At 39.0% G+C, this 12,136-nt stretch overlaps 1 protein-coding gene across 5 annotated transcripts in view; it reads left to right on the top strand.

The window, feature by feature from the left end:
- Positions 1 to 12,136, top strand: part of RAPGEF5 (Rap guanine nucleotide exchange factor 5) — a 271,773-nt gene that overhangs the window by 37,384 nt on the left and 222,253 nt on the right. Inside the window, exon 1 of one of the 5 annotated variants that reach the window (XM_037836877.1) lies at positions 6,630 to 6,683. The exons of the other annotated variants lie outside the window; for them this stretch is intronic. Within the exon in view, the coding sequence (XP_037692805.1) occupies positions 6,645 to 6,683 (39 nt within the window). The 5' untranslated portion in view covers positions 6,630 to 6,644. Of the gene's footprint in view, positions 1 to 6,629; positions 6,684 to 12,136 lie in introns of those variants that run through there. 5 annotated transcript variants of the gene reach the window in all.

The following is a 12,136-nucleotide window of genomic DNA, read 5'->3' as shown; positions in this document are numbered from 1 at the left end:
TTTTTTTTGAGATACTCTGTTTTCATCATTACTAATAACATCCCTTTTATTCTTCCCTCCAATTATTTCATTAAATGAGAACCAGCCAAAATGGAAACTCTTATAAAAGATAAACTATTCTACTTCTATGAAGGTTTTTAGATGCTCCCCAGCCTCTTTTTTTTTTTAATTGTGGCATTACATTTATAAATAAAGAATAGGAGAGTTCTGCACTGCATATTCTTTTCCTTCTTCAGTTTGGTTCAAAGAGAATTACATCTATCCATTATTTTGTTGAAATAGCCTTTTCCTTAAGGTAAGATTGTTAAGCCTGTTGGTCATTCTGGCAAACCAGATCACTGTCTATTTATAGAGAAGCTTTACTTTACTAAAAAATTATATATATCAGATGATTAAGTGTATCCCATGTGTTGGATATGCTGTTTTGGCTTCCCAGTGTTAGTGGGTTAGTATCTCTCTCCCTCTTTTATTTTACATATATATTTTATATATTTATATATATATATATAATTTAGGCATACAGTCATGTAGTTCAGCATGATTTTGAATATATAAATACTTAAATATTTATCTACTGGGTATTTTGAAGATTCAAAGTTTTAAAAATTATAAAATTTTCATTGACAATTTAACATGAGAATTGTAGAATCGTTATAATCAAATGTTAGAAGTTAATATGAATATATATAATAATGGGTTCAGATTTTACCTTATTTGATAGGCATTATAAAGTGATGATTAAAAGTATTTTGTTTCAGTTATTTACATGTAAATGTACATCCATGTGTCCTGGGTCACCATATAAAATGCAAGCCTTACTGTGGGTTGCAGTGAAAAATGCTTGGAAGCCACAGCCTATTCCAGTTGTGTCTTTGTAGTGGTAGTCCTCGGTTGCTCCCTCAGGCGTAGAAAAGTGTGAGAAAGCCAGAGAAAAGGTAGTTAAATTTAATGGATCACCTGATGGTTAATAGGACTGTGATTGTGTGGAAGTGTTTGTTGTCCAGCTTGAGATATAGAGGACTTAAGTAAGGGTTATGTGAAAGGCATTGCCTGCCATGAGTCATGGAATTAGTTTATAATTGGAAAGCTTTAGAAAACAAGTTGCCCTGTGTGTGTCAAATATAGCCAGAAATAAGAAATGGGGATAGGCTTTTGAATACCTTTTGTTAGCAATGAATCTTGCCTACAGAAATGTGGGTGAGAGCAGAGGGAAAAAGTGCTTTGAGAGGAAAGAGGAAAGTTCTCTTCTCTGCAGGTGGAACAGTCCCCATTTTACCTTCATATTTATGACTTTATTTATACAAAGTCTTCTGAGCTGCACTTAAGTACATTTATAAGAAGGAAACATGGGTACACAATTATGTTAATTAACTCCGGGAGTTTCATTTGCCTGTTGCCATTTAAAACCTCATTGAAATTAAGAAGTAGGTTTGACAAGGGATTAATTCACCACATGCCACAGAGGCTCAGGTAATTCACAGGCAAAGCTGGAGTCCCCTAGAAGAGACCCTGTAACCTGGAGGTCCTCTTGCTTTAGCTATGTGTTTCTTTAGTAGGCTTTGGAGATTATCATTTGTAAGGAATTTGTGAATTTGGAGAAGAATATAAAAGCTTTAAGTATGCTTTGGCTCAAGGATTTTAGCAATTTTTTTATATTCTAGGTTCTTCCATTCTGTCCAACTAGTGTCTTCTATTCATGGCTTTTGAAACATATAATAGAAATTGAAGGAAATCCTTGGTTACCTGCTCACTGCCTTCTCCTTTCTGAACTTATTCTTTCCTTGAAAGTTCTTAACTCAATACCTCTTGCTACTATTTTTAAAGGGGTCTTTGCCTTTTATTGAGAGGATTCACAGGCTGATATCAAACTCAAGAGGACGCCGAGCTTCCATGGGCCTCATTTCCTGGAGAAGGATGTATCTCGGGGGAAAAATGAAAAGTTATCAGTCCCATGTTCTTTTTTTTTTTTTTTAAGTTCAGTTTTATTGAAATATATTCACATACCATACAATCATCCATAGTATACAATCAACTGTTCACAGTATGATCATATAGTTATGCGTTCATCACCACAATCTATTTCTGAACATTTTCTTTACATCAGAAAGAATCAGAACAAGAATAAAAAATAAAAGTGAAAAAAGAACACCCAAATCATCCCCCCATCCCACCCTATTTGTCATTTAGTTTTTATCCCCATTTTTCTACTCATCCATCCATACAATAGGTAAAGGGGGTGTGAACCACAAGGTTTTCACAATCACACTGTCACCCCTTGTAATCTACATTATTATATAATCATCTTCAGGAGTCCAGACTGCTGGGTTGGAGTTTGGTAGTTTCAGGTATTTACTTCTAGCTATTCCAATACATTAAAACTCTAAGAGGTGTTATCTATATAGTGCATAAGAATGTCCACCAGAGTGACCTCTTGACTCCATTTGAAATCTCTCAGCCACTGAAACTATTTTGTCTCAATTTGCATCCCCCTTTTGGTCAAGAAGATTCTCTCAGTCCCACGATGCTGGGTCCAGATTCATCCCCTATGGTCATATCCTGCATTGCCAGAGTCCCATGTTCTTTTGCGAAGACCTTAGGCTAAATCAGTTTTATGTTCTATCTGTGAGTTTTTATATAGTGTTCAGTGTAGGTTAGGAATTTCTTTAAAAACAACTTCCTTGGTAATTTAATCTTACTTTCAGTGGAAAGGAAATTAATTGAATATGTACTTAAGGGCTCTTTAAAACCCCCTTTCCTGCCATGGGTTGAAAACTTTGTCCCTATCTGCATCGTGGAGGCCCAAGTATTGACATTTTCTTGTATCAAACTGGAGAGTTGGCCCTCTGGACGCAGGAAGGAGTATGGTGGACAATGGGATGTTGTGGTGGGGATCAAAGCTTAAATTCTTTCATATGGTCCTTAAGAAGCCAATATCCTATGTCTGAGGATCGTGATGAATAAAAAAAAATGGATATGCTATTTGCTTTTCCGAGAGTGAGTCATGAATGCAACTTGGAGAGAGGGGAGGAGGGACTAGTTCTACAAGAAACCACGCTGACCATGCACCTTCAGATTATGTATTAATTGCAGCTGTAATATCTTTATCCATCACCTATATATCACCGTCTTCTATTTGAAGCTGATTTCTAACCTGGTTGCATGTGGACATAATTAAATTCAAACACTGAATCCAAAAATTATTGATATTTGACTTTGGGGTATTTACTTCCTAATTTGGTTTCTTTGGCTGTTGTTAGTTCTGAGCATTTGGAGATTAATGGCATGAGAAAGTGATCCTAAATACTTGAGCAAATTGTCCACAATGCAGACACCCTGAGCATGGATGCTATTAGAATAGGAACTTTGGGCAGGGCCCAGCTTCTATCCTTTACCCACGAAGGGCCATCTAGAGAAGGAAGGGCTGCTCCATCACTTCTTGCTATGCTGTTTGAAATCTCCCCAGTGTAGGCTCTTATTATCTTCTTTTTCTCTCTTTCACCGAGAGCTCCTTAAAATTCTTCCACTTATCCCCATGGTCTCTTCCACACTGAAGTCTCTTTAGGGCAAGTAGAAATAGTGGCTAAATGGACTCTATTGAGCACAAAGGAGGAATAAGTGACAGCATCTGTCCTAGCAGAATCTTTAGCCTTGTCCTATCTTCTTAGCCCTTTTTCTAGAAGTTTACCCCACTCTCTCCCCATCCCTAAGTATACCTACAATAGACCTAACTTAGTTTTGGATTTCTTTCTGGCTGCAGCCATGTTCTTAATACTTTCTGTATAAAATCACCTTTTTCATCTGTGTTACTTTGCCTTTCCTCACAGGTTTGGAGGTGGGGGTGGGAGTGCTATGAGTGGAGGCTGTATCTTGTTTTTAAAATAGCTTTTTTTTCTGGTCATTAAAATAATGTATTTAAATACAGAACATTTGGAAGTTTGGGGAGATAGAAACAAAAATCTACCAGTAGCCTGTTATAGAGACTGTTACCATTAGCCTTTGGAATATTCCTTTCTATTGTTTAAGTACAGTTGACCTAAGATTGTTCAGTTTTACCAACTCTGTTTTTTCCACGTTTTGCCAAAGTCCTGCTGTTTATTACAAGCTCTTTAAGAGATTTGCAGTGGCTGCATAAAATTTCTTCATGCACCTGGGCTAGTGTGGGTGGAAGAGGGGTGGGGGTGAGGAGAAGAGAAGGAGTCTTCTGCTTTGGATCGACTGAGGACTGTAAAATCCTAAAATAAAACAAAATGTGTCTTACTGTATAATTCATGCACATTGTGTTGGTTAAATCCTCAGTCTCCTACTTTTGGAATGTAGGGCACTTTATTAACTATAATTTTCAGCTAGAAAACTTAGTGTTAATGTACTTTGAATAGGGCCTCTCTTAAAAATTTCACCTTATGATTGACTGTAGCTGAGTTGAATAAAGTTAGGGAGGAAATTAAGTTTATTACCTAAGTTCATACAGATAGAAAGCAGAAAGTGTGCAAGTGTAGGTGTTTAAAATGAAGTCTGATTAAAAGTAAAAATTGAAGGAGTTCTAAAAATGGAACCCCTTATGAAGACCTCTTCCAGCTAAGAACACAACAACACTTAAAGTTGCTTTTGGGTCTTATATAGAAGAACATAGAAAACACATACATCAGAATCTGGGTGTGTGTTTCTCCTTAGATGGCGATAAAAAGCAAAGAGGAGGCGTAATGAGCCCAGAAGGTCTGGGGCAATCACAAGTTGCTTTAGTCTGAGGATTTGGTAACTGGCCTTTAGCCCCTTTCCCCTGCTTTTAGCCTTGGCTGTCTGACATCCTGCCTTTGGAGCCTGTAATGCTCTGCTGAGGCTGTTCTCTGCTCTACCTCCCCAAGGAAGACAGTTGGCGGCAACATCACATCTACACTCAAGTGCTTGCGAGTCATTGGTAAACAGACCAGCAGAAGAGGCTGGGAGGAGTGAGCATCGCAATGTTTTGTAATTTTTAAGTGGAGGTGCTTATGCACTGGACAGCTTTCCAATGCCCTGTTTTCTGATTAACAGCAATAACTGGGCTTTGAGATGGTGATGGGTATTTAGCTAAGTAAATAAATAAATAAATTCCTTGGTCAGATATGTTCAGGATATGTTGAGCTAAACAAGTTTGTTTGCTGCAGGACTTCCTTAGTGCCTTTATGCTTATGTGTATTTTGACTGTAAAAGGAGGGAGACTACAGTAAGCAACACCTTCATAATTCATTTTGATTATGTAATCCTTTTTAGGAGTATGCTTATTATGGTTTAGAAACATTGGCAGCAGGAAGCCATATTTAGTATGTAGGTGGTATAGAGTGGCGCATCTCAAACGTTGCTGTGCATATGAATCACTGGGGGATCCTGTCAAACTGCATCTTCTGATTGATTAGTTCTGGTGCGGAGCCTGAGAATCTGCATTTGCACCCAGGCGATGCCGATGCTGCTGGTCCACACACTACACTTGGAATAAGGATGTAGATCATTGCTTATTACTAGCATCTTGACGATAGCTGAGATGGGGTCAGGGGAAGATGATGTTTGCCGGATGGCGTTAGTAGCATTCCGGGAGCCTCTGTTGGGAGGCCCCTGATGAGCAGGAAGGACAGACTGGCAGTTGCTGATGCCTGCTGAAGAATAGGGGAATTTCCAGGGGAAACCAAAGCAGGCTAGAGATCCCCGGGAATCTTGGAGAACATCTGAACACTGTTATGGGTATGTGCTGTGTTTCCTGTCCCAGGTGAGGGGATTACCGGGTGTGCATGCCGGGACTGTTGGTGGGTCTTTGTGCCAGAGTCGAAAGGTAGGGGGCTGGGGAAACGGTTGGAAGAAAGACTGTTGATGATGACTTGTCAGAGAAAATAAAGGATGTCTAGAAGAAATAATTTAGCAAGAATACTAGAAAGAAATTAATTCAGTGGAGGCCTGAGAGACTTGAAACCAGTGCCAAGGGATTGTGAAGTGTAGGGAGATGGGCAGGGCAAGAGTTCCACGTCACCAAAGCAATACCTACTGATTGGTTCTTCCCAGTATAGATGGGGACCTCAGGAGAAAGTGACCCTGTTAAGAACCCTGAGCTCAATGGGAGAAGTGATAGCTAGGGTATAATAGCAGGAAACATTAAAGACAAGGTGACACAAGATCTGAATGAAATTCTCTGATTCTATAGTAATACTGTTACAATGTATTAGAAAAGTAGAAGGAAGTGAAAGAAGCCAGTGTGGCTGTAAGTGAAGTATAAAGTTAAACCTGATGGACCTCAGGTTTAAAAAAGACATGTACGCAAGAGCAAGGAGGGACATGTGACCCAGAATAAATAAAGTTTCAAAAACCTGTAAGATTCAAGTGCTGTGTATCCTGAGGGCTTGTGAAATAAGTGAAGGACAACAAAGCTAACAATTTTAGCTGCAATCTGAGCAAGAAAAGAAGGCAGGCGCCAGCTTACCCCTTGTGGCAAATGGTAACGTGTTGACCCATGAGAGACACTCTTCTTATCTCCCTCAAGAGCAGGAGGCAAGAGTGGAGTTCTTAGCTGCTCTAAATGACTTCAGGGAAGTGCGAACATTACCTTCCAGGATCCTGAAAGTCTGCATATGGGATTACAGCACTGCTGTGAGGAATATTTGCAAAATCATAGAGAATCGATGTGCTATAACTCTGGAATTGCAAGCATCACGAATTTTGTGAGTTGTACACGTGGAATTTTAGCCTGCTAAGGTTAATACTGATCCTTTCAAAATTCTTAAATGAGTTATTAAATAAAAGATTTGGGAGCATTAGGGAAGATAGGTAGCAATAATCATAAGATAGTATAGGTTTAGAGTGAATTACAGGATTTCTACTTGTCACTGTCCAGGTAAAAACTGTTGCTTATATCAGAATTCATTGCTCCTAGAGTTTTAAACAGAATTGATATTGGGTTGTCACCAGTAACAGAAGCCCACAGAAATTCTGCACCCATTTTGGAAAGGACTCTGGTCCGAAGAGCCTGATGAAAACTGATTGATTCCATGTTCATTCTCCAGTTTAACATGACCAGCCAAATAGGTAGGCATGACTTTGGGTTAAGCCAGACTCCCAAGTTTGGGAAATGGGACCTAACCCTCATGGGTCAACTGGGTGAATGAGATAGCCCATGTCCAAAAATGCTTCACTTGAAAACCCTGGGAAGGGTGCCAGGAGGAGAGTTTCCTTTCTCCCACATTTCTATTTTCCCTTCTGACCAGGAGGAACCTTGGTTGAGAGGGTTCTGATTTGGCATGCAGAGAATTCTCTCAGTGCTCCATTGGCCTTGACTGGTGCTGGGTACTCACCCGTATCCTAGGGACGTGTATGAAAAATATATGTTCCAGCCCCTTGAGAAGCTTACAATCTAGTAGGGGAGACCCATATATACATAATTATAATAAAGTTTGCTGAGTGCTCAGTTAACAACAAAATAGCCACCACTTACTGAGCACTTATTATTAGCCAGCACTGTTGTAAGCTGTTTACATATTTAAGTCACTGTTTCACAAGGTGTAGTCCCAGGACTAACAGTATCAGCATCCTTTGGAAATTTGTTAGAAATTCAGATTTTCAGGCCTCATCCCAGACAGACTGAATCCCAAACTGTAGGACAGGGCCCAGCCATTTGTGCTTTAACAAGCCCTACAGGTGATTCAGATGCACAATAAAGTTGAGAACAACTGTTTTAAGTCATTTAATCCTTATAGCAACCTTATGAGTAGTTTTATTTGACCCATTTAAAGAGGCAGAAAGTGAGGTGTCAAGAGGTTAAATAACTTGTCCATGGTACATAGCTTTCTAAGTGATGCAGATGGGCTTTGAGTCCAAGCAGTGTGACTCCAGAGCACCAGCAACTCCTAACTGCAACACAAGGCTGCCTTAAACTCTGGAAGGTGAAAACTGCTAAAAAACATTTCCCTTATAAACATTTAATGAAAATTGGTTACGAGCAATGAACAACATTAGACGTTGTGGACATGTGTAAGTATAGACAGAATATAGACCCTGTTTTACTTTCCTGGTTGCTAAAACAGATACCACTCAATGGGTTGGCTCAAACAATGGGGATTTTTTGGCTCATGGCTTTGAGGATAGGAGAAGTCCAAAATTGAGGTGTGAGCAAGGTGATGCTTTCTCCCCAAAGACTATGGCATTCTAGGGCTGGCTGCTGGCATCCTCGATCCTTGGCTTTTCTGTCACATGGCATTGCACACAGTGGCACTTTCTCCTTTCTCTTCTGGGTTCTGTTGACTTCCAGCTTCTAGCTGTTCCCCGGGGCTTCTTTCTGTGTCCAATTTCCTTTGCTTATAAGAACTTTAGCCCTATTGGATTAAAGCCCTCCCTCATTCAGTTTAAGCCCACCTTACCTAACATCATCTTCAATGGTCCTATATACAAATGGGTTCACACCCATAGGACCAAGGGTTGGGACCTGCACATGCCTTTTGTTGAGGTCATGATTCAATCCCCAACAGACCTCATCTTAAAAATTCTTATAAGGAAATAGGGGAAATTCAAATATAAATAAGTGTTCCGGTTTGCTAATGCTGCCTTTTTGCAAAAGACCAGAAATGGATTGGCTTTTATAAAGGGGGCTTATTTGGTTACAGAGTTATAGTCTTAAGGCCATAAAGTGTCCAAGGTAAGGTATCAACAAAGGGTACCGTTACTGGAAAAAGGCCATTGGCATCCAGAAAACCTCTGTTAGCTGGGAAGGCACATAGCTGGCATCTGCTTGCTCCCAGGCTGTGTTTCAAAATGGCATTCTCCAAAATGTCTGCACCAGCTTCCAATGGCCGTCTTCAGAATGTCTGTCTCAGCTACAGCAGTGAGCTCCTTATGTCTGCGCTTATATAAGGCTCTAGTAAACTAATCAAGGCCCATGCTGAATGGGCGTGGCCACACTTCCATGGAAATTATCCAATCAGCGCTATCACCTACAGTTGGGTGGGTCACATCTCCATGGAAACACTGAACCAATAGGTTCCACCTAATCCACACTAATATGTCTGCCCCCCACAAGATTGCATTAAGGAATATGGCTTTTTCTAGGGGACATAATATATACAAACCAGCACAATAAGTATCTGGAATGTAAAATGCTATAGAAGTCCAGCTAAGTCCCCAAACCCACAGGAGATAGCCTCTTCAAGAACATCAACTAGATATGTCCCCTTTGCTCATAAAGTTGACACCCCTTTTCAACAGGAACAGGTTAGGGCAGTTATCACCTAGATATCCCTGAAGATCCGGAAAGTGATTAAACTAGAGGAAGGGGTAGCAATAGACAAGATGGAATTTAACAAAAGATTATTAATACTGAATCTCTATATAATTTCATTTTCCTTTGTTGCTAGGGTATTAGAATAGTTAGAAGGAAAATACTGAAATGGTGGCACTGTAACCCATTGTATCCTTTGAAATTTGTTATATAGCTACTTGTTAAATTGTAACTTGAAATCTATACCTTTTGGTATATATGTTAGATTTCACAGTAAGGAAATAACTGAAACTATAGTACTATAACTCATAATAAGTTTGGAAATTTCCTATGTATCTACAAGTTATATCATACTTTGAAAGATATTACCTTTTTGTATATATGTTATGTTTCATAATAAGGAAATAACTAAAACTGTGGAATTGTAACCTGTAATATTTTTTGAAATTTGCTCTCTACTCGTTAAATTGCACGTGAAAAGTTACCGCTTTTATGTATGGATGTTATATTCTACAATAAAAGAATATGATATATTAAAAAAAATAAATGCTATGGAGGCACATACCAGAGAGAAATTCCAGTAGGGGAGATCTGAGCATATGAATGCATTTAACATAAACTGTATGAGAATTTAAATTTATGAGGAGGAGGCATTCCAGGCCGACAGACTACTGTGTGCGAGATTCAGATGTTTGAAACATGTTGTGTTCTTGGACTTACCTAGTATTTTGGCATATTTGACTTTTGGCATCAGTTTTGTGTAGTCTAGACTTGTGTAGATTGTGGTATAGATTGCAAGTTCCTAATTTAAGAGGAGGAGTTAGTGAAACTAATTGCTCATTTTTTTTTTCTTGTTTTAATCTTGGGAGCCAAAAATTGATTTGATCTACTTCTTGCTGTTATGTAACATGTAAGTAATGATGAAAATGTGCTGTAAACATTTTTGGAGCAAATAATCTTAAATTGCAATAGGAGGTAGTTTTGGTTCAAAATGAAAAGAATGCTTATAGATAAAGCACTGGAAAATACTAATGGAAGAGATTATAGAGCTCCCCTTGTTCTGTAAAATTTGACCATCTAGACCAGGATTGGCAAACCTTTTCTATAAAGGGCCAGATAGTAAATATTTTTGGCTTTGCAGGCTATATACTGTCTCTCTCGCCACCGCTCAGCTCTGCTGTTGGAGTGTGAAAACAGCCAGAGAACATATGCAAGCAAATGGGCCTGGCTGTATTTACAAAAACAGAAGGCAATTAGATTTGACCTGAACCTAATTATTACTGATTGAGCATAGTTTAGATGGAGATGTTGAATGGGCCAGGATTTGATCTCAGGAGGTCCTTTCTGGTGCTACATTTGTGAGGTTCTTTGGATCTTATGTCAGTGTGGACTCACGGATGTTTATTCTATGGGTTATAATTTGATACTTTCATTATTTATTTTGCTGCTCAAATTGCCCCAGATTTGGTCAGTAGGAGCTTCTTCAAGTGGGCTCCTGTGGAAAGAGTCCATCTTTTGAGTGCTGGTGTGACTGGGTGGGTTGACGTTTATACAAGTAGGGAATTCAGTGACAAGTGGAGACAAGTAGGCTTGCTGATTTAACCATTGTTCCTAAATCTTTAGTTACTTGGTTCCTAAATTTTAAAAGGTTTTCTGTGATTGCATTAACCAGGGAAGCCCACTCGCCCTGGCAGGAAAAATATTCTCTTATTTGTAAACACAGTGAGAAGAAAGATATTTTCCCAAGGACCGAATAAAGACTTTAGGGTTTGTTTCTGTTGTACCTCGAGTTTGTATTTCCCAGAAGCTGTTGGTTCTTGCTTATTTATATCCCTCACAAGCACAATTGTGAAATATTTGTATGTGTTCCTCGAACCCATTTTCATTTTCTACTTTAGCTTTTAAGTGGGGCAGACGTGTTAATATTAGAATAGAGTCCTTAATAATGGAAACTAAAAATTAAGTTTAATGCTGCAGGTACCATTAAAAGGGTATACCCTTTCAGAAGGTATGTAGGTACCATGCAGACATAAAGATTCTTTGGCTTAGGTTTAAATCTAGAATAGCGTATGCAGAAAGCATATACCTCATTAACAGGTGCAAGGTGGGATTTACGGGAACAGTGGCTTTTGTTCTACACAAGTCAGACTTGGAGGCTCAGCCACAAATCCAAAGTGCTGTTACTCAAATGACCTGTATTTCCACTTCCTTCTGAACCCAGTGTGGTATGCAAGGAAGGTGATGTTTGAAGAATGCTCCGAGCCTCATAATTCAAGTGGATGATGAGGAGTTCAAACTGCCATTCTCAGCCACCTATTCCAGCACGATTTTCTCAACCCTGGCTGCAAGTTACAACTAGCTGGCCTCACCCACAAAGATTCTAAATTCAGTTGATCTGTTTTGTTTTATTTCATAGTTTCCCAGATGGTTCTAATTTACATCCAGGATTGAGAACCACTGGATCTAGCAGATACTGTCCTTGACTTCTTAATGCAGTTAGATGTCATGTTACTTTCAAATCAACACGTTCTATGTTATGAAATAAATGTGTGAAGCAATGACTAAAGATGAGCTTGGATTGTGACTCAGACAAGTTTCTTAACCTCGTTAAGTCTAGTTTTGTCATCTGCAAACTAGGACTAATAATAATACTTACTTCGTTGTTTTGCAAGGAATAAGTGATACGATGCAGGCAAAATATTTAGTAAAATCTCTGGCATACAGTGCAAACTCATTTACTATTATTTAATAGATACCATGCAGCATGTTTCAATGTTGGGGTAAGCTTTGGAATCAGTCAAAATTATGTTTCAGTCCTGGCTTTGTAATTTTCTGGTCCTGGAATCCTAAATAAAATACTGAATTTCTCTGATCCTCAGACCTCTAATCTATAAAAGTAAGGATAGG

The sequence above is a fragment of the Choloepus didactylus genome, chromosome 5 (genome assembly GCF_015220235.1).
Source record: "Choloepus didactylus isolate mChoDid1 chromosome 5, mChoDid1.pri, whole genome shotgun sequence".
In the NCBI taxonomy this organism is placed as follows: Eukaryota; Metazoa; Chordata; class Mammalia; order Pilosa; family Megalonychidae; genus Choloepus; species Choloepus didactylus.
The sequence above is the reverse complement of the archived record's forward strand: the minus strand, read 5'-3'. Positions and strand labels throughout refer to the sequence as shown.